Raw genomic sequence first — 23,552 nt, 5'->3', positions numbered from 1 at the left:
CCTCCAAGTGAAGTTTAGTTGTGTGGCGAACCCACTGTCAATATGTTAGACTAGTGGCCTCAGTTGGGAAGTTGGATGGAAGAGTAAGTGGGAGTGTAGTGATGGTCCAGGAAGGAGAAACTCTCACTTCCTTTTGTCCCAAAATAATGATGACCCTGAAGGGTAAGCTCGATTTACAAGGCATGAATGAGACCACGTGCAAAATAGATGTCATCATCCCCAAACCCAAATTTCAACATACAAAGGTTACATATATTATTTGCATGAGTGCTTTATTATATTGGAATTGCAGTGATATTATTAACATTTGTACAAATGCACAAAATCTTGTCTCTTCTTGCTAGAAAGAGATGTAAAAATCTGACCTAGTTGAACAGTCTTAATGAACTCATTGTCCATTGGTAACAATAAATGTGTTCACGATGCAACAAAAAGCTTAACATAAAATTAAACATATTAAATGCTGCAGCAAGTATTTACACGTATGTACCCCCCAATTTTTTTCTCCTTCCAATAAGGAAGGTGGTTGCTTTACAAATAGACAAACAAACACAAATGTTTTGCTGTTTACAATTACAAACAACCCCCTAGTCCAGAACTTAAAGTGACAGCACCTTTTTTGGGACTTCCTTAGTTAACACTTTGCACAATGCTAAACTTTTTTGTTTTAGCTCTATTTTTTGGACAATATTTATATTCCAATTGTCCTAGAACATTGCCTTTGAACTGAGCCATTTTTCTGGGCCTTTTCAGAAGATCCCAAACCCCATGTCCCCTCCAGGGAGAACATTTCAAGCTTATCTTTTTCTCCAAGGCAAACCTCAAAGGCAGAACTCCTCTCTCTATGAGGCAGGTGTGATTTAGCAGAAGGTAGAAGGAAAGAGGGCGAGTAGGTCTTCTTTTCTACTGGCTGGCTGGTTGGGAAGGGTCCTTTGTCTGAAGGCCCCTCCATTTCAGCACTGCTGATACCATTAGTTCTCTCCTGTAGTGTCTACGGCATTGGTATTCGAAAGGAGCAAACTAGAATCTAAGGAGCTTATTGTGCAGAAGATTTTAATGACGGATTTAAAGCTAATTTATTCAGGTTCCATATTCTCAGTCCTGAGGCTAAAATGATTCTGTTTAAAAAGAAAATCCTACAAAGTTCTATAATATGAAACAATGTAAGAAAATATTAAATGACTTAAGAAAAGCTTTCTAAATCCTGGCTTCTAGTGAGCTAGCCATTGTAAGTTGGTCTGACCATAACAGTTGATAATTATTGATTCCCCTCTGATGATAAGCTTGGAAAGGTATCAGAGTGCCACTTAAGAATATCAATCTTTTAACAAATGCTGGCAGTTTGGCCTTACCCCCCTTTTCAACTTGTGGTTAAATAGTTTATTTTTAAAAAATAGACTATTTATAAGGAAAAAAATATATAAACACTCTTTAAGCAATTTGGCTATAAGCATTACATCACTGAAAAACTCCACAAGAAATAGTAAAATATTTTGAATGGGCATAGACTTTTTCATTTTCACAACATGATAAGCTAGGGTTTTTTTTTTCTTTTCATTTCTTTGTTTTGGTATTGGATTTTACTTATAAGTTTATTGCTTCTGTGTCTTCTTGTCCTTTATTAGATTATAATTGTAAAATAAAGGTGCTGTCCCTAATTATGTTCCAAGGCAACATTGTATTTTTGAGACCTAAGAATGAAATAGATAGGGCCACTGTTATTTCAGCAGCCTCAGAGAGACAATGGCTAGGACGACAGTCCAACGTGCACCACGATGCACAAAAGAATAATTCTCCTGGCTCATTCAGGACACTTTGGTTTGGAGGATGAGCTAGAAAATTCTTAAGTAGTGTAGCTGCTGCCTCACATCTGTTGCATAATATAACATTTAAAAAACATGCTATGAATGAAAGGATAAAGAGTATAAACTGGCTCTTCTCCTTGGTATTCTCGTAGCAGGCTTCATCTAGGCTGATGTGAGAAACATGTCTCTGCTATGCTACGGATGAACGCACGCGAATGTACCTGGTGCAAAGATTCTGTAAAGTATTTTAAATGATGCAGCTCAGAGCCTTAGAGGAAGGGTGGGGGAGCTGGAAAGGGGAGAGCGAAGGCAAGTGTGAGGACGGGGAGGAGGTCTGAAACAGAGAACAAGAGGAATGGAAAGGGATCAAAAAAGCTAAAGTGCAATTTTAAAATATAAATTATTTTAAAAGCGGGAGATTCTAAATTGCTACTGTTCGCATAGGCACAGTTTTATTCAAATTTAAATGGGTTGTTTCCTTTTCCTTCTCAGATATACTGCATAATGGAGCTTGAATGGCTTAAAGCTACTGCACATTGTTTGGGAAGGGACAAAAAGGGCACTGAGGAAGCTGAATAGTGCAAGGCATTCTGGGAAGTTGGGGTGGGGTGGAGAGAAGCAGAGATGAAGTTGTTTTTACACTTTTACAAGAAAGCTGTTCCAGTTATAGTTACTGATTCCCTTTAGCTGAACTCTGCTTCCTGAAGAAAAGAGCTTACTTTAAAAAATGAAAAAAAGAAATAAATGTTTAGAAAAACTATTCAGAACATAGATTAAAAAATAACTCACAGAGCAATAAAAATCCTTGAAATTTCTATGCACAGAGATCTAAGCAAACATTTCCACCAAATGATGGAGAATAGCATTTTGAAACCCTGAAAAATGAAGATACACATGACTAGAGTAGTTTATTATGAACTAATACTTTAAAAACAAGTAGATCCTACAGAAGAATACTGTTCAAATGGAATGTTTAAAAATAACATTTATTAATAAATATCTTATAAAATTCTAAATTAATAGATTCTTGTTCAAATTTTGCTTTGGTCCTTGAATTCCACTGTATACACACATACATACATATATATTTTTCTTAGATGGTTTTTATTAACCAGAAAGAAGCACATTCTATCCTAACTGGATGGCTAGTTTTATAGCAGTTACTGATGCTTAAAACCCCCCAGCCAAAGGCTGGTCTTTTACTGCAGCTGGTTTAAGATTTTAATGACAAACTCAACTAACACACTAGCGAGTACTTAACTAACAGGCAACAGCCAACTGAACATTCACCACTGACGCACCTCTGTTCAGAACACGTGCTGTGTTTGATTTCATTGGCCGGATAGGCTCCAAGAGCATCTGCTCCGAGTAAGTCACCCTAATTATAATAACGCGTGCGGTGACAGCACACACACTGCTCGTGTCCCACAGGCTGTGTTAGGAGTGTGACTTGCAGACACTGACGTGGAGGTAGGAGAGGGATGAGTGGGAGTGTAAAGGGAAGACACCCGACCTAACGCCAGGCTTGAAAATGAGTACATTCATCCACGGCTAGAATTTTCACCATACCTGTCCCGGCAGGTGCTGAGAAAACTCTTAAGGAGAAACAATTAAGATGTGGATGCCTCAATTTAGGTGAGGAGTCACCTGGTAGAAATGCTATCAGGTGAAACTATCTACGTTGTTCACTCCCGTCACATAAGGCAGGGCAGGCACTGTAGAAGTTTCCAGGGAGGCTGGCAGTGACTTCAGAGGCAGATCCAGCTGATAAAAAAAGCCACACACGAATGAGGAGAGGCAGAGCTGCAGGGCCCACCCTCCTCAGGATGGCTGCTCTGAAGGTCTTTACAACTGATGTGTGAAAGCATGGATGGATGACCCCGTAACTGAGTGGCGGAGGAGAGTGGGGTAGAAAGAAGACGTTTTCTCAGATTGGCAAAAATTGTAGGGCAAGAAGGAGGGATTTTCTGGCAGACTGATTATTCCACGGTCTGGTGAAGGCTGGGCCTTCAAGTGAAATACTTAAAATTGATAAGCCAAGTGTTGGATTTGACCAGTGAGCCTTTCAGCTCGGGATTTCAAGAAGCTCTGACAACTATTGGCATCTTTCACTGACTGTATTTCCGCGCTGCTAATGAACATACCTAAGGACCTGAGTATAACAAGAAGACAGTGCATTCTAATTATACGTTGAGGCCCGTTTGCTAACGTGTGTGGTTGGTTTGCCTACTTAGCATAAAAAACAGACATAATTGAGCTATATATAATGCACATCAGTCAAACTGTCAAGTTGCTGAATTAGGAAAACCCAGGCAAGTTCTTAACTGCAGAGTCTTTCGGTTTAACAACAAAATATTTCAATCAAGAGGTGGAACAGAAGTAAAGTAAACCATCATTTTAGTGAGAGCCCACTGCCTGGACATTGATGTTACCAGAGGATTTTTAGAAAATCCTGTTTCATTAAATGCTATGCATGCAGTAAAGAAAGAAAAGTTTTTGTTTACTTAAAGCAAAAAATTAAATAAAACCCAAAAATTTTAAAAACTCAAACAAACATTTCAATGAGCTCTTTTTCCTTTTCAAGGGGACACATGGAAGGTCCTAGAAAGGAGTTTTGAAGAAATTATTTTTGATTTCAAAATAGAGATAAGAACGTTAACTTCTTTTTTAGCTAAAGCTTAAACATTCTTAGGAAGCCAGTTAGGTTAAACTGTTCAACTCTTACTGCCGGGGTTCAAAACAAAACAAAACAAACTATGAATTCAGTATTTAAAATACTTAAAAATGATATGTTTGTCTAAAATATAATAGAAAATCCTTTTGCATTTTTTCTCTTTTCCTTTTTTTTTCTTTTTGCTTTTGTTTTGACTTTTAGACCATATATCCAAGTTATGAGCTTCACTGGATACTTAAAACTTTCTTTTGAAAGCACTGCATACAGGAAAAGATTGTTGATAAATATTGATTTAAAAAGTAAGTTATTAGCTAAAACTGAAACTAGTTATAAAAATCATGCTTCACGACCCTCATATTTCTTTTTTTCTCCAAAATAGATTCTTACACTATAGCGAGAGAAAAAAAACACGTCCTTCCCTTTTCTGAACTCTTATAAAAGCTACACCTTTTGTAAAATACGATTCTTTTAAATCCCATGAACACACACGCACACACACACTCATGTTAGGAGGTCAAGCATTCAAATGGAGATGAAACACCAGCACCTGTCTAGACTGCTAGAGGGAAACATTAGCCCCTGTTATTTGTGAGATGCGACATTAAAACTTTAGCACAGTAGACTGGCTTGTTTCAAGGAGGCACAACTGTGGTTGGGGTCTATCTGCTTTTCAAATGTTGCTGAAAATAGAAATCAGAATTATTTGGAAGAGTGGAGTAGCCATATCCATGGGATTCTTTCAGCAGCCAAAGAAGCGCCTTCACTGTGGTGGGAGGGCGGAAAGCACCCCTAGGGAAACACTCGGTTTTCCTTCTCTCTTTGTTCATCCAGTAGTTCGTCTACTTTCACCCACCAGAACAGCAAAGCTGGTTCCATCGGCTTAAGAAAAAAAAATAACAATAAATCTTAGGCTATTAGCAGCTGATGATTGAACAATGTAATCTGTGTAGTGAAGAGAGCCCTTCTGAATTATTATATAGTACATGGATTTTCAACATTAGAGACAGGCCATATAAAACCAGTTGTAATTCGAGGGTGTGATGTTATAGCCCGCATCAGAATTTGGACTTTCACAATTGAGGCTTACAAAGCTCTCCTCCCTAGTGTCTCCAGAGCTGGCAGTCACCAGTGCTTCCCGGATGGCTAAGCCACCTTTTATTTGCTCTGATTATTAAAAACATTAAATCAGGCACATTAAACATCTCCTGGTTACTTTTTTGTAAAAGGCAAGAGTCGAATGAACTCCAGCTGTGGGTCACGGGTAAGGGAAGCAATGGCTAGATCCACATTTTTGAGGTTTGCTTTTTTTTCTTTAAAGATTATTTTCTTCTTGACATGCAATGCTAAAGGGGGAAAAGAATAAAACAGAAGAAAGTAAAAATGAAGTAAATAGGGAGCCCAGGAAAAAGTGGAAATGGAGAGGAAAATTGGGCATCAAGGAAGTGGACCAAGAGGAGGAGGAGAGGTGGTGAGATGCTTGGTGGTTTTATTTGGATGTCAATGGATCTTATAATTTTTTATAGTAAGGAAAAAAGTTGTGGAAAAGGCTCTGTATTTATCTGGGATTCTGGCGACATCACAGCGCAAACTCAACATGCATCATGACGTCATCAGACTTCCCACCCACTTGCATCTGTTTACTCAACTTATGCCTCATTTTGGCTAAAAGCTGCGGTTTAACAAGATTCAATGTTTCAGGCAAAGGGTTGGACTGATAAGAATGAAACCATGACTATATACAGAAAGAGTTCAGTTTATAAACAAGTAACTGGTACCAGAAAATTGGAGAAAAGCACCAAAGCATTTCCCAAGCTGATAGATATTAATTGCAATAACTCCCTTTTTTCTTATATAACTAAGTATAAAAGACAACATTTCCATAATAACTATAAAAATGAAAGCCAGTCTTTGAAGGGCTGAGGAGTCTTCCAGGTCTGAGTTAATTCTAAAAATGCCCTTAAAAGAAAGAACGCATGATATGCGACAGCTCTTCTTGGAGGCAAGGTCTGACCCGTGCATTTTAAAGGATGGGATTCAGGTCTGTTCTGTGAGTGGTGAGCTGACTGAGGGTGGAGCTTCCTACCACCTCGCTGACTGCCGAGGAGGTGGTGATGGTGTTATGTTGGATGACTTGCTGCTGAGAGCAAGCCGGCACAGGGCTCGCGGGAGGACTGCTCTCCGGACCTGGGAAGAAACACACAGACACACACACCAATATAGCTCTTTCTGCGGTGGACTCGTGGACTCCTCAGAAAAATATTACTAACGTTTAGTAGAAACAGAAGAATTTCACACATTTTCTCCTGGAGGTGCTTTTCAAAACTTTATTTTAAACTGTAGTCACAAAGCTTATGCTTTCCCGGTTTATAACTACAAGCAAAGCCATGCTATCTAGATCAGCAAAATGACTTGATGTGTTTGAGTCGTGGTACAGGAACTTCCCCATCTTGTATTTTCAAATATATCAAACGTGGAAAAATACTCACATGTGGTGGGAGAATCTGTGTTGCTCAATCTAAAAAATTATTTGAAAATAAATTGACCTTCAGCCATGAATCCTTGCTCCTCCCACCATCCCCTACTTGACTAGTATTTAACCTATTGACATTCCGGGTACAGAAACTGGAGTCTAGAAAAAGGGATCCATTTTATGTATTGGTAAACTGAGATAAGGTCGCTAGCTTTTCAGGCCAGTGAATAACATGCAACATATCCTGAGGCACTGGATGAGATTCACCCAATGCCTGTTTCCCATCCCCTGGATTTCTCTGGAAGACTGCTAGCCCACAACTGGGCTCCAGCAGGCCATTCTCCTACTTGCTGCAGGGAAAGTCTAGCCAGAAATTATCAGGATGTGGTGGGTATGGTGACGGAGGGGTCAGCAAAGAAGGATTCCCCCTGGTGCAATAGTCTGGCAGCCACTCGAGAATTCTAGCATGATACCTGCCTGGGTGTGCAATCTACACTTTACTTTCGCTCTTTCCATAAAATCCAATGCAAAATTAGTGGCAAAAAATTGGACACTAAAAAAAGCAAAAAAGTCAATGACTTACTTAGATATCCTTGTGATTCTTTCTGCATGGCTGTTATTGGGCAGTCTTTATGCGTTAACAACAACTGTTTCAGCTGTGCCACCTCGTTTTTCAACATGGACACTTCATTCTGGAAAGAGACATACCAAAGCCATGTTGAGAAAACTAGAGAATACAAACCTAAGGTCCTGTGCACTTTCAACAATCAAATTGACAAACTTTTCTTTTCTCTTATGTCCCAATTATATTAAGAACATTGTTTAACGGGATTCACCTGGAAATCTGTAGCTTGCCTTCAATTTGGCCCTCACATTTACCAAGGGCTTTCTGAAGAGACTAGGTATTAACTCAAGAGCTGAATCCTATTAAAAGTCCAGAGCACACCCTCTAGGTGGTGGACTCTGGAGTCAGGTTACCTGTGGGGGAATCTCCACTCTACACTTACTGGCTGACTCTAGGCAGGTAACATAACCTAGCCGAGCTCCAGCAATCTTGTTTATAAAAGGGCTATTAAAAAGAGCACAAAGTTCGGGGGCCTGCCTGGTGGCGCAGGAGTTAAGTTCGCACATTCTGCTTCGGTGGCCTGGGGTTCGCTAGTTCGGATCCCAGGTGTAGACCTATGCACCACTTGTCAAGCCATGCTGTGGCAGGCGTCCCCCATATAAAGTAGCAGAAGATGGGCACGGATGTTAGCTCAGGGCCAGTCTTCCTCAGCAAAAAGAGAAGGATTGGTGGCAGATGTTAGCTCAGGGCAAATCTTCCTCAAAAGAAACCAAAAAACAAAAAACAGTACAAAGTTCTTTGAGTTGTTGTGAGGATTAAATGAGGTAATAGATGTAAAACACTCAGAACAATGCCCAGCACATACGAAGAGTTCAATAAATTCAGCTATTATAATAATCCTCTTCATGCTGTCCTACAAGCTCAAGTTGACATTCAGTATGAGGAGAAGGCGAATGCAAGGCACGCCTTGGAAAGAATTGTGTGGCAGAATCAGTGGCTTCAAACTGAAATGCCTTCAGAATAAACTGACTAATCTACCATCAGGTTTCCCACTAGAAATTTCCAAATGGGCTCCAGTTCAACGGAGCATGTCCCCCTGCCTGACGCCCACTTAGCAGAAGGCATGGAAGCCCATGGAGCAAATGTTGGTCCTCTCCTGGTGGAATGAGGTCAAACCACAGAGGTAAAGGACAATGAGTTCTGGGCCATGATTGAATTAATTTGATCGGCTCATTAACTAGTTTGGCTAATTTCAGTCTAAAAACTTTCCCCCCTGAATAGCAGGGTGTTGTGGATTGTGTTTTTTTCTTATTTACTCAGATAAGTGCCTCAAATCTCCACGTTTTGGAGGAATTCACAAAGACAGGTTTACAGCTTTGTGGAATGATTTACTTGGCACTACTGTCTGCAAATACAAACGTAGTGTAGGTGGTTGGTTCCAAGGTGCTTCCCACTTGATAAAAGTAAACTATAAACATAGCATCATCTCAAATAAGCCTTTTTACAGTTGTGATAAAAAAATACCCCCTCTCTGGCCAGTGTTCATTTGTGGCTGCCAGGCATTACGCTCCGCATGTAGGAAACTTAAAAAAACACACAGAAAAGGGCGTTTTAACATTGCTGTCATTAAGTCATAGCTACACTTTCAATATGAACTTGGCTTTTCAGGCATGTATTTATCACCTAGAAAAGTAACTTTGGGATTCTAGAAGTTAATTAAAAATTTTTTTTTGAAACTTGTTTTAAAGACTACCTCCCATTTCCAAATTCATTTGCAAAATACATTATAAGCAATCAAATGTTGAGTAACATAAGTAACAAAATAATAAAATTCTCGGCTACAAAAGCTTTTCTCTTTCTCCTCCAAACTTTACCAAATAAAAATGCCTATCTGAGAAATTAGCATTAATGATGAATAAATCACTTAATTGCACAGGAAAATTGCTCTTAAATCTGAGAACATTCAGGAAAGCAAATTGCACCTCCCACCTCCAAACGAGTGTGATTGATAAGGGGCCCTGTCAAAGCCAAAAGTGACCCTTGTCAATTCTGGGGTCAGGGGAACAACTTTATTTATAGGACAATTTATTTTAGCCTTAAACACTAATTCTTTCCTCTCTGATTTTATGCCCATTTAATTCAGACAGCCTTCCTTGTTTTTCTCAGCTCTCCCTCTGCTTGAAATAGCTTGTGTAGAAGAAAGTTATTTTCAGACCGTTAAGTAGAAGGCAACCCCTGGTTAAAAACAAAACATACAAAAACAAAACAAAAAAGGAGGAAAAGAAAACTAAGTGTGAATACTATATATGTTTTTGGCCTCAAAATGAAATGTCGCATTATTTGCATTTGGACTCTAGAAGTAATACTTTTTTGAAATCACAACTGTTAGACACCTGCACCCAAACGAGAAACTCAGCTGCAGATAATGCAGACAATGGTCCTTAGAAAACAGAGTCCAGCTCCAAGTTTCAGTGAATCCAGCCACACTTTTCTACTGTGACCGAGGAAACAACAAGTAAGTAAATTATTTAAAGCAAAACAGGAATCTCTTGCTTTCTTATAATTCTGGAAGAAAAAACAATCCTACTTGGCGGCTGTCTTGGAGAAGTTGATTTTAGTCTCCATTTCTTCCTCCACCATGTCCTGGGCAGTCACAACTTTTCCCGGCAATGTTCGATCTCCCAGGCACAAAATGTTCATTGCCCCTTCCTTAAGAAAACACTTTGAATTCCGTTCATTGGGTTTCTACAATCGCAAGGAGCTAACTGCCTATAACACTTGGCACACCTCAAACCAGTTCACAATCAACCTTTTGCTTCCATGAGAGGCCACATAAACAGCACCAATCACTACCACGAACAGGATATGTCGTGTCCCAGTCTACAACCAAAGCCCCATATAAAATAGACGACTTTAGTGGCATTTGTGTCTATGGATAGCAAAGCACTTCATTAATAAACCAATACGTTGTAAATATAGAAACTGAAGTCCAGGGAGTTGTGAGGGTCTGGAAAAATGTAGGAACCTGGAGAGTACCATGAAAACTGACATCATTTAAAGATACATGTGGATATGGACATATTTCTTAATGTAATGTGTTAGTAATTATATTATTTAGCTGTGTTATGGTTGGAAAATGAATGCTCATTAATATTCTCTGGGGAGAACAATCAGCCTCTCATTTAGATCATACACACATAACTAATGATGCTGATAAGGACTAAATAAAAGTCTAACGGCCACAGAAGCAACAGAAATCCATGGGGCAGCTTCCAGCAGAAAAAGGAACTCTCAAGTAGGGGTTGAGAATAATAGGGTTTAGCTTCCCAAATTGCCACACCAACCTAGTGTAGAACAAGATGGCTGAACTAGTTCTCTAGTTCCTTCCAGCAAGATCGTTTTTCATTCTACGAGTGTTTCTGTGTTGCCTTCTATTGAGAAAGCTCATTACCTAATAATCTAATGAAGGACTCGGTTTTGATTTTTTATTCGTTAATTACCTACTTTTGGTACTCTCAAATATGCTTATATTTCAAGTCTTCTATTTCCTAAGAGAGCCAGTTCTGGAACCTGCTGTGCTCTCAAATCTTGTCAGTGCAGATTCCAAAACGTCATTCATAGTTTCATTTTAGCGCAAAATTTTGTGTGCTTCCACGTGTCCACATTGCTGAGAGAGTCTACAGAGCCCTTCATCAGCTTCCATGAGGGAGCCTTTGGGTTAAGAAAGGTCAAGGATCGCTGGCCTGGAGAAAGCAGTGACTCGTGTGCTGTGCAAATGCATAGTCATCTCAAAGATTCATATTGATAGACTGACGGATGTAGGAAGTGCACAAATACTAGACTATGTTTGTTTTAAATAAAAATCCTTTTCAAGACAACATAAATAGAATCTCCTTCAATTCATTTTGGAAGAGAACAACCAGATAGCAAATGTTTCAAAACGCTTGAAAGAAATCAACCGTATCCTGCAGTCCTGGTAGGGTATTAGAAATCAGGACTTTTGGAAGCATTTTCTTACTCTGAATGACCCTGCTTTATGAATCCAGGCAAAGCCTCAATTTTTTCACTCCCCCGTGTAGGTTATAATAATAGTTCTAGGTCTTCATATAAAAATACTCTGCAAAAGCAAAGGATTAATGATCAGTATTGATTCTCCTCCTGAAATCGGCCCTTCATTTTTTCATTTTTCTAAACTAGTTTGGGTTTGCTGTTCTGAAGCAGTTAGCCATTTAAATAGGGGCTGTAAGAGGGTAGATGCAGTTGGATTAATCTGTTCTTAAACCCACAGGTTGATTTGGGATGAAGTAGCACCCCTATAGAGACATTCAATGCTATAATAACAGACCTTAACAGGCACTCTGAGAAGTCCCTAATAGCTACATTGGCAGTTTTTGGCTTTGGGGATGTCATATTGTTAATATGCTAAACCCAGAATGCTTTTTGATGCAAACAGTAGACTGTGCCAAAAAAATAATTATCAAAATGGGCTCTCCAATATAACCCCTCTCCCCTGCTTTTTTTTTTTTTTTTTGTAGCTTAGCTGAGGCCAGGTTTGGTTCATTCTAAAACAAAGGACTTTCAATTTGTAAAGCAACAGTTCCCATCTGGCCTATTCTCTTGCCAAGTCCCAACCTGGGCTCATGTGTCTAAAATTTCAGCAGCGACTTAGGCCATGTGTCTTTGCACTAAAAACGAAAAGCAATTATTTCCATGGGTGACCAGATGATTTCCATATCATATACTGAACACAAACAATCCACTGAGCACCACCTCAGCAGCTGATGAATTTAGAGCTGATCTTAGCCACTCTGTCAGAGAAAAGAATGTGGATTCCTTTAGTTTAAGAACTTTCTAGAAGGCAGGATCACAGAGCAGTGGGTTAGGTCAAGAGAAGACTTGCTTGTGTCCTCCTCCTGCTACTTGCTGGTTGTGTGCCTTCTAGGAAGTCTCCTCGTGTCCTCTGAGCCTCAGTTTCTCCCTGTATAAAATGTCAGCTCGAGTGGTTTCTAAATTTCCCCCAATTCCTATACCTCTGTTGACCTCTTGGGTAGAGATTTGTTGTGAGACTAGGAAATGAAGTCTGAGGGTTTGATTTTGTTTTCTTAGGTCTGATTTTTCCAATCTGAAACTCTGCAGCCTAACTAGAAGTTTCTATGCTGAAAAACAACTCAAAAGTGGCAGCTGGCCATCCAGACCTTGGATATTCCATTTGGCTGGAGTTTGTTTACTTAGCACCTTCCATTTCTGTTTACTTAAAATTTGGCTCACTGGACCAGCCTCAAGAGAGACACCTTTTTCTTTTGACAAAGGTCCAGTGAGAGGGAAAGGGTCATTCAAAGGTAGCAGAATGTGCGTATCCTATCCAGCATCACGAGGCACGGCACAGAGCACTCAGCATCACAGAAAACATGGCACCCTTGTGGTTTCTGTCCCTCTGAAGCAAAGCCATGGCTGGAAAACACCAACAATTTAGTCTTTACAGAGACCGTCCCTTTCTCGGGCACTGCTTTAAGAACCAAAAATATCAGTGCCTGTCGAATGGTCTCAACAGGACTTTTTCCCCCTGATCTTCAGGGGCTAGAATGCTAGTATCTCTTTTCCTGAGCCACTGTGGCTGAAGAAACGTGAAAATTAACGGCTTAGGATCTCGTAAAGGGGAAACTTACCTTATGTATTTTGTAAATGCAGTAGTATATACGCATATACCAAGTAATGAACATGTCTGATCTCAAAGTAAACCAGCATCCTTACATTTCCTGGCTCTCTGGTATGAACCTTCCACGTTTTCATGTGCTAGGACCGTAGTCAATATGCTGGAGTAATTCTGCAAGGACTCGTTTGGGTTAAAACTGATTTAAACATCTGTAAGTGTCTGATACGTGCCAGCTGGCTCCTGGCTCCTTCATGGCTTCGTCACCTAACCAAGGGTGATTTTTCCCCCACAGGGGACATTTGGCAATGTCTGGAGACTTTTTGATTGTCACAACTTGGTGGTGAGTTAGAGGATGCTACTGATATCTAGTGGGTAGAAGTCAAGGATACTGCTAAATATCTACAACGAGCACGATACAACAAAGAATTATTGTACCTGAAAGTCAATAGTGCCAAGATTGAGAAAACCTGTACATTTTCATGGTCCTCATGCAGACCTCAGGACTGGCTGCAAATTCTAGGCATTCCCACACTTCAGTCAACACAGAACCACTACTATAATATTTGCTAGGTTCACATACACTAGAACTTTTATTTACTTAACCTGATTGTACAAATTAACTCATTTTTTAATGATTTAGTCTCATCCTTACCAATAGTATTTGTGAAAGTGAAGGTTTGATGTTTTAATTACATTCTTCAATACACATAAAAATAAAAACATGGTTACTATTAATATTGAAAGCGTTTATCCATGTTCTACCTAAAAGCTTCTCACATACTACTGCGTCTGCCAGATTCTAGAGTTACAGACTTTCAAGTTGGAGTGACTTTTGAAGTATTTGTGTCCAGCCATCCCACTGTGGCTTGACTCCCTTCAATCACATCCTTGCCAAGTGGTCAGGCAGCCAGTGCTTGGACATACCAGAGATGGGGAACTCACTCATTTATTCAACAAACAGATATTGAGTGTATACACTCGAGAACTCACCATGCACTGGAAACTATACTAGAAACAGGGGGTGGGTAGAGGGGGGAGAGGGTAGTAAGAATCAGCCCCCACCTCCTGTAGCATACAAGCTAGTGGGAGGAATTATCATCTTATTCCCCCATATCTGCTATACATGTTTTTCCAGTTTCTTTCTAATGTCTATCACCAAAAGAACAATAAATTTAGGGGAAAAAGTGAACATCCATAAATTATGACATTCAGTCCCTGTATATCCCAAACTTTCTTTGTATATTTTCAATTTGTACGCTGGATGCCCCAAGGCCATTTCCATTTAATGGAATTAAATATGCAAAGACTTTGGGGGTTTGGTACCCTGACTGCTCCTCTTTGAGGATGCACAGAGAACCAGGTGGGGAAAGGTGAAGGAGACCTAAGAACTACTGAGGTGCAGAGTCTCTCTACCTGTGGCAATCTTTCCCTGCTTCCCTCCACTCTTTAGCCATTCTCTCTGCTCCTGGAAGCACCGGTCTATAATCCATCTTACTCCTATCTCTAGACTGTTCGTCACATACCCATTTAGTTATTGTTTTTTTTTTTTCCTGCTAAGGAACAGCGCTCTCCCTTTTGTGTTAGAACACAGTATGATGGCCTGAACTGCATCATTTGTGTGGCATGAAGTCTGCTGGAGAAGCCCTGGGTACTGGAGTTTCCTCTCCTTCTTTCAAACACTCCCAGAAGTGGCCTTGTTATAAAAATGTCCTTAACTGAGCTACCCATAAAAAGCAAAAATCAGGCAAAATTCAAATCTTGTTGAGTTTGAGGATGAGCTGGAGACATGCCTTTTCTTACACAGCAAAATAATAACTACAAGCCTTCCTTTCCTGCCTTAAACAAAATATAGATAATCTCGTGCAAATTGAAGCCAACTCCTCCCTCACTGACTATAAAGAGCTGCCTTTCAGTTACAGACTTATTATGTGCCAGGCACTGGAAAAGTTGCTTTGTAGACACAGTTCATTTATTCCTTTCAACAACTCTATGAGCTTATTATTCCCATTTTATAGATGAGAAAACTGAGAGCCAGAGAGGTTAAACACAAGTCATTGCTGAACAAGAGTTCGAACCTCTGTCTGACCAAAGCCTGTGTTCCCAGCCCTAAAACTTAGTCGGGCGGGTTCTCCCTCCTCAGAGCTTTATAGGCAGATTGACTTAAAACTGGAGGGTTATTTTGTTTTGTAGAGCGTCCCAGAATTAATAAAGCTGGAGGAGGAAGCCTACAGTTGCTCTGTGGGCTAACGTGTGATGTTACTGCTTAGGTCAACAAGCGCCTGCTGGGACAGGAAATGCCAACTGTACACAGCGCCTTTGAGTCCTGAGGAAAGAGACAGTGGCCTGCACCTGAAGCTGCATGTTTGTCTGGGTGAGTTCTTCTGCTTTCTTTTCCAGTGACATCACCCAGACCTTCCTCTTCTGTCTGCAACGGGTGGCGGCTGCCCGGTTCCGTTCCAGAAATTTCCGCCGCCTCTCGTCAGGATCCTCATCCACCACCCTTCGCCGGCGCCCCCCTGTGGGCTGGGGCGGCTGTATTGTCTGGGTTGGCTGCATCTGTTGTGTGGCTGGTGAAACCTGCTGGGAACGGGGCGGGGGTGGGGTGATGGGGATAAGGAAGGAAGACGTTGGTCAGGGAAGAAACCCAAGCCGGGGTTGTAATACAAAGCACAGAATCACTTGCTTTAGAAAGCATATCATACTTGTTTCCTAAGAACGAAGTAAACAATGAAATCACACTCGTGAAAAGAAAAAGCATCGCCGAGCTATTGTCTATGATACTTTGGCAAGATATAAGAATGACTTGTGAAAATGGAGTCAAGTAGATTTTTCCCTGACAGGCATTTGACCGAATCAGGGCAGAGGAGACAGTTTTCCTCCTTCAGATATTAAAAATATTTTACTTAAGGTGTACTTTAAAATTTTAAAGTGTTAATGTATGGCTACAGGTGAAAACAGAGAGGTCAGGGTTATTGCCACAATATTGATGAGTCTCCGGTCATCTGCAGGAATCTCCTTCTGGGCAGGTTGTGAGCACCTTTCATTTGGATGGTGTTAAAACCATGTTTCCAGAATACACTTCTGAGACATCATCGCCACTGTGACTTCTATCAAAAGAACCCCGTGAAGCCAGGAAAACAGTTGAACTCCTATTTTCACTATTTCACAGTGCTTAATGAAAAGGACTAGCTGGACCTGCAAACTCCAGATGGGTCTGCCTGCTCCTCCGAGCTTTGACGAAGGTGGAGGGAGTTATAGGAGGCCTCTCCAGGTGACCAGGAAGCAGTGCCTTTGAAAGGATGCAATCAACGTCTGAGGCAGCGCTGAGCCTTGTTACACACCATGGCTGTGCGACAGGGCAGGGTGGTTGTGCATCACTGTATACTTACATTATAAGGAAATCCTAGGAGTGGCAAAGCACTTTATTAAAAATGTTTCTTTGCTTTTAGATTCCTTGTAAGGTCTGCATGAGGCTCAGCAACATCTGAGGTTTGGGAGACTCCCACACATACAGTTTTGTTTCCCTTCATGAGGCAGACACACAGTACCTAGTGAAATTTCTACAAACGTTCACTTTATGTGTCTGGACACTTAATGCTTTTCCCAATGCTCTTCACTCCTTCCCTTCCTTCATTCTCAATTCTCAATAAAGGATGCTTTTTTTCCCCCACCTCTCATTTCTCAGTCACTCAGGCTTATGGCTGTAATACTATAAAGTTGTTTTACAAGAGACATTTAACCCATAGAAATAACAGGCAAAAAGTTTTTAAAATGAAGCTCAGCAACTTTTCCTACCGCACTGCAACCCTATGATTGAAACCAATCAGAATGACTGTAATCTCACGAATCATGGCTACCGGTTGACATCAGCTGACTGACGGTGATGCATTTTAATCCTGGACTCTATCAAACCTTATATGACCAAGTGTAAAAGAATCAGACTTAGGATTGAGGTGGACTGCATCTCAGTAATTTTATTTAGAGAAAAGACACTTTCTAAAACTGCTTATTGGCGATTCCTCTCCTCCCTATCATAGAGGAATAACGAAAGAAATTGACTGAGGGCCTACTCACCAGAGTTGTGGCTGCAGGTATAATCTTTGTTATTGGCAAAGGTTTAGCACTTGTCCTTTCAATGCCAACTTCTGGGCTGACTACTTCAAAGCTGAGCATTAGGACGGACCGTGCTAACTTGCCTATTTTTTCCGTTAGCATTTCTTTTTGTGAATTAGTGATCTCTAATTGCCAGCTATAGACAAGACTCTCAAGTAGGCAAAACTGAGTTTTAATCTCCATTGCAGGGACCTCTTTTAATACTGTATTCTCCCATCCTAACTTCAACCAACTGTTACCCACTGACAGTATTCCGGTGCCTTAACCAAAGGGGTAAGTTCTGTGGTGGTTTCAGACTCAGTCCAGGTTCAGAGGTCAAGGTGTGGTTTGGTTAAGAGAAATTCCTGGTGGCCGAGGAATGACACTGAAATGGCTCTGAAATCACATCCTTATATGCGAGAGAATCATAAAAGTCAGGAGAGATTGCAAATACAACTCTAAGACCAGAATTTGTGTCCCTACTAAATATTGTTACTTATCCTTTTATCTAAAAATGGAATTCTGTTGGCATAAGCACTCTGAAAATTTTGATCATGAATAATGACTTGTGATTTCAAAAAGACAGAATTTATTCCAAGTCATCTTAGGATCTCAGAGTTGGAAGGACTTTAATAAATTTCTATTCCTACTGTTCTGATAATCATATACTTAAGCAACATGACAAGATCTCAGTAATCAACCAAGTTAATACAATTTAATAGTGGCAGTTTGAATACTGTCTAAATGATCTTGTTCAAATTTTAACATGACCAATCTGGACTCTTTCTTTTTAGTGTAGGATTAAAACAAGAAATTGTTTGCCCAGCTAATTATAATAGCAATTAACTAATTGCATATACAATTGGCCACTTACTGACTTGAAATGGAGGGCAATTGTCTAATTGGTAATTAGCTAATGAATGGCTTTTATATTCAACGAACTGTTAAACTTGTCTGTCAAATAACTTGTCCACAAAGGCAACCAAAATTTGATGCTATGCTTTTCCTTAAAAAATAAGTCTGTACACATGTGAATCTATTTGCCTATCTTTGACCTTGAAGTTTTCTTCCTCTCTTCTAAATACATGTCCTGCTATGGCATTCAGCTAAAAAGGCGCTTTACATAGCATTTTGCGGCTAAACTACTGCTAAACTTCTATCACATTACATTGGTTTGGAACTAACCATGACTAACGCACTGAAAACTGTGCTAAGGGCTTTACAGACATTCTCTCATTTAATAACTCGTAAGAGTCTATGAGTTTAGTCTATCATTACCCATTTTGCAGATGGGAAAACTGAGGCTTAGGGAGTTTAATTGACTGACCACAGCCACACAGCAAGTATGGCGGGAAAATTAAAAGTTTTCTCACTCCAAAGCCTGCACTCTTATTTGCTAGGTAAATTCCTCTAAGAACCTTTGCAGAAATAAGCTGACCTAATGAATAAGCTTATCTACTGAATAGATTAGAGAGTTGCTTACGGATGACCTATTTTGTGGCTGGCTGTCCAGGTTTGGTGTGCATTAGAGGAGGGCGTTCAAGAGCTCAAAAAGCTGCCTGGTGTGAAGCCAGAAGCAGATGATGTTGGAGATGGTGAATAAGTCTTACTTGGTGATCCCAAGCTTCCAACACCCTTCTGACCTAGCTGCTAGGAACCTGGCAGCGTGGACTGGGTGGAGGGGACTGACAAATGTCATCCTGCTTGAAGATCCAAAGTTTCTAGAGCTAGCCATGCTCCTAGACATACCCTTCATCCACTTACTAAAACTCACTTGGGTACACGGACCCGCCTCTCTTCTTGGGCTGGGTGACATAATGTCTGCCCAGTCCCCCAACCCTCTTTCAGTTGAGTCTAAATGCTGGCTTTCTTTCTAGCCACTCCTGGTGACTCTCCACCCCTGAGATTTGGCCTTTCTCTTGACCTGATCATCTACGGAGCCTGGCTCTCTGTCTGCTCCCTCCAACGCATTTCGCATTGGGTGCAATGAGTCACCTCTCTTCACCATTAACACAGCACCTTATGCCCTAACATCCATTACCAAGCCTCTTTGTCTGCCTGGAATTGTTACTCTTTAGATTTTTAACATTTACTGTTACTCAGAAGATTGCCCATTGTATTTAACTTCCATTTTACAAGTGACAAAATTGAGTCTCTATCATGTTATAAAGCACTGCGGCCAGAACCACAGTTAGAATTAAATTATTTTTCTTATTCTTTATTCACATCTTTCTTCACACACTTAAATTCTTCCTAATCCTCTCATTGGTGTTACTTTTTTAGAGTTACCTTTGTAACACACTGAAAAAATAGATTGTGGAGAACTTGAAGTTTACATTTGCCACCTAGAGACTAGACCCGAAATTTACCATATTATTTATAGAAATTATGATCTGGTAGGTCTTATGGGTCACCATTACCTCCTAGGAAATTAACAGAGCTCACCAGAGTGTCAGAGAGAACACCTGGGCTTGTCAAACAAGGTTGCTGCCAATGATCCCCACATTAGAGCTTGCACTATTTACCAAAAGGAGAAAAGCGATCACGAAAAGGGTCTACCTGTGCTTGGTTGCCGGAGTGCAGGGGAGGGTGTGGCGAGGTCTGGTGATGTGCTGGGTGTGCATGAAGGTGGGAGTGGGAGTGATGATGTGGGTGGTTCTGCTGGTGATGGGGTTGAGGATGAGGATGATGTGCTGGGTGCTGGTGCTGGTGTGGGTAGGGGTGATGGGATGGCAGCGTCTGGTGCTGATGTGGGTGCGAGTGCATGTGATGGTGTGGCGTCTGGTCCTGCCGGGAGCCCATCATTTCCATCATGTGTCCCATGGTGTTCATATTCCCGTTGGACATGGCAGCAGGGTGGTGAGTCAACGCGGCCTTCAACCTCTGAAACAGAACAAAACAAGAGGGGACAACTGAGGTCAGTCATGTACAGAAGAGGGATTTTGAATCAAAATGACTCATGTTTTCAATTCTATAATATTTTATGGTACTATAGTTAACATTTTTTTTTTTTTACTGGTAGCCATATGGCTTTTATATTAATTTCAAATTTTCATATATATTATAGTAGGTAGGAGGGTCAAGGTCAGCCATAAATGTTAATTAATTCAACTGTTACAGCAAATAAGCAGGACACCCTATCAAGATTTAGACGTTCTGCTAAAAGTATTTCTTACTCTCCAATTATTTATCATATCCCATTGACAGCTGAATGCTAGTGTAAACCAAACAGCACCATTCAACATGATAATGCCACTGCACGAAGGGCCCATTTGAGAGCGCACTGTGTTTTGTGAAGCTCACAGGAATAAAAGATTTTTGGCTTTCAAAAGATTTCTCGGACACAAAGAGGAAATAACTTCAAATTTTAGAATACAGGAACAGTACTAATGTTATTTTAAAGCTCCAAATTAGATTAGAAATCCATAACTTTTGGAGACAATATGTAGGTCTCTTCCATTTGTTACCATGATGTTTCTCGTAGTCCTTCCTGATAATCTAATTTTTCTTACACAGTAACTTTGTTCTGACTTTGGGAAGGAAGTGAGGAAGGTAGAAGAACATGGAGGATTTCACCTCTACAGCTTCTCTGACCGCCTCATCAACAGGCCACGTATATTTCTAACACAAGAGCGTTATCCATTAACAAGCAAACAGACATGTACACAAATAACTTCCACCTGAATCTAAGGCAAGAGTCAACATACATTTTCTATAAAGGGTCAGATGGTAAGTATTTTCATCATTGCACGCCTTACGGTCTCTGTCACAACTACTCAACTCTGCCCTTTTAGTGCAAAAGCAGCTGTAGACAGTATGTAAACAAACGAGCATGCTGTGTTCCCATATAACTTTATTTAGGGACAGGAAATTTGAATTTCATAGAATTTTCACATGACATGAATTGCCATTCTACTTTTGATTTTTTTCCCAATCATTTAAAAATGTAAAAACCATTCTAGCTCGTGGACTGTGCAAAATTAGGCGGTGGGCTAGATTGGGCTCATGGGCCATCATTTGCTGGCCGTGATTTAAAGAGTCAGTTGGTAATCAGCTTAGTCCCAGTTTCTTCAATATTGTTTTTTCTCGTACAGACAATTATCATCATATCCTGAGGGGCACAATGTGCTAAGTACTGTATAATACAGTTACTCCTTGGAAATGTATCTTCTGTAGAGATGAGAGTCTGGTTGGCAAGCTCTCATTGGCTTCATGAAGTATTTACTAGGAGACTCGAAGTTCTCTCCTGATTTGTGTCCTTATCTGATAGATGATAGTGCTGTGCAATCACTGAGAAAACGAAGAGTTGTATTTAAACGATGATCAAAGCGACCCTGTTCCAGCCCTATACAATATTAATGATTCTCAACTGGTTAGATACCAGTTCAACAACTGATAAATACCAGTTCAATTCATCAAAATTTTTAATTAAACATAAAGAGCCTCCACTTGTGAAAAAAAAAGGGGGGCAGGGGTTGGCAGACTGTATGTTAATATTAGATAATCATTGAAAACATTTCCTACATCTTGATTCAGTAACCACTGAGCCCACCTGCCTCCTATTTCACGAGCAACGTCTGCACAACAGCTACTGACTTTCATCACGATAACCCTTAAGAAGTTAAGCTTCCTGAATTCATGGAAGAGATTAGATGCTGTGTATTGTGTTTATGACTAAACAGAAGAGTAAACTAATACTCTGCATCTCCAATTTTTAGAAATGATTTCATTGTTTTTATAAAAATGCTCATTATAAAAATTTAAGCAATGCTTAAAAGTACAATGAAGTCAGCAACAAATGAACCAAATGCATTGTTTACATTTGGTGAGGGAACAGCATTCCAGACAACTCTCTATATGCATTTGTAGAGATGGAGGAACAAGTAGAAAAATTTTATAGCAGTGGGATCATACTAGCATATGATTTAAAAAGCTCTCATTTGAATACAACATAAGCAAAAGACGTGAAAATCTAATGAATTCTTGGACTTTAGATACACGTGTCTTTACCCCAACAAAAATTTCTAAGTGATTTCTCCAAACTTAAGGGTGAAAAAAATTATGAAAAAAGATTATATTGAAATCGTTATTTTTCTTTTTTTTAAATTGACATATTGGATAGTATTGATGGGCTTTCTAAACTATTCTTTGTAATTTCATTATTTTAAAAATATACAACTGCATGGTAAAAAAAAAAAAAAATCAACTACAAGAATATGAGCCGAAAAAGTAAAAGCCACCTGCCCACCTTTTCCCTTCTAAGCACAGCCGTAACCACCATGAATCCTCAGACATGCCCTTAGCATTTATAAGAGTACACTTGTGCAAGCCCTTTTATGATATATAGTTTTGTATTCTTGCTTTTTCTCACTTTAACTATGTATCTTCAACACGTTTCTATATCGGTAAAAATAGCAAATGGCAAAAATCGTAAAATACTTAATGGCTGGCGTTAACTGAGCATTCACTACGTGCCACTCCTCTTTCTATGTTTTCCAAGTATTAACTCACCCCATCCTCAGAACACCCTGCAAGGCAAAAAGAGAGGCTCAGTCACGTGCTCAAGCTCATGCCACAGGAGAGGGGTGGAGGTGTGCTGCCTCCAGAGTCTGTTCCTAAACCAGAGAGAAGATGCCAGAAGGCATGCCAGGCACACTGTGCTGAAAACTGGAATAAACTGTTATGCTACCTCCCCATCATCAAATGGAAAGGCAGAAAGGAGAGAAGGGCCTAGAAAAAAATGACAAGACGAGATGCCATTTTTGCACAGTCCAGCCCACAGTTACTCAGCACCCAAGTGGAGATCCAGAGATACTCTTTCTGACACCTGGCAGAGGGAAGGGCAAATGGTAAGAATTTCCAGGAAGCTCAACTCAACAAAGGATCATCCAGGGCTTGGCATGATCACCTCCCTTGTTATATTTGTGAAGAATGGATTTTTATATTCCCCCCAGTTCTGATAAGGTCCACGTATCTCTTTTCCCTGCCCCCACTTCCTAACCCTTGGGTATATGGCCCTTCTGTCTTTCTAATATTCAGAGGATGAAGGTCAAAGCCTTTAATACAGCCTATGCATAAGCACAATGGGGTGTGGCCCTGCCTTCCCAGCAGCCCTTGCTCTTCCCACAGGCCACACAGGCTTTTGCATTCGATAGTCTTCTTGCCTAGAATGCTCTTCCCTTCCTTCAGACATTTTATAGCTCTCAGCTCTAGGCTCCTCTTTAGTAAAATTCTCCCTGGTCTCCTGGTCTAAATCAATTGCTCCTGTTACATGGTCCCAGTAGAACCACATT

General features: G+C 40.3%; 1 protein-coding gene across 8 annotated transcripts in view; it reads right to left on the bottom strand.

Annotated features, from left to right (window-relative positions):
• Positions 1–263: 263 nt before the first annotated feature.
• Positions 264–23,552, bottom strand: part of CREB5 (cAMP responsive element binding protein 5) — a 399,941-nt gene continuing 376,652 nt past the window's right edge. For 5 of the 8 annotated variants that reach the window (XM_046669245.1, XM_046669242.1, XM_046669243.1 and 2 more), the window contains 4 exons: positions 19,819–20,142; positions 15,517–15,747; positions 7,533–7,641; positions 264–6,663 (listed from right to left, as the gene is read on the bottom strand). In XM_046669245.1, coding sequence (XP_046525201.1) covers positions 6,500–6,663; positions 7,533–7,641; positions 15,517–15,747; positions 19,819–20,142 — 828 coding nt within the window. In that variant the 3' untranslated portion in view covers positions 264–6,499. Of the gene's footprint in view, positions 6,664–6,684; positions 6,995–7,532; positions 7,642–15,516; positions 15,748–19,818; positions 20,143–23,552 lie in introns of those variants that run through there. The other 3 variants (XM_046669247.1, XM_046669244.1, XM_046669246.1) reach the window with 3 other exon arrangements.

Source organism: Equus quagga, chromosome 8 (genome assembly GCF_021613505.1).
Source record: "Equus quagga isolate Etosha38 chromosome 8, UCLA_HA_Equagga_1.0, whole genome shotgun sequence".
Lineage (NCBI taxonomy): Eukaryota > Metazoa > Chordata > Mammalia > Perissodactyla > Equidae > Equus > Equus quagga.
The sequence above is the reverse complement of the archived record's forward strand: the minus strand, read 5'-3'. Positions and strand labels throughout refer to the sequence as shown.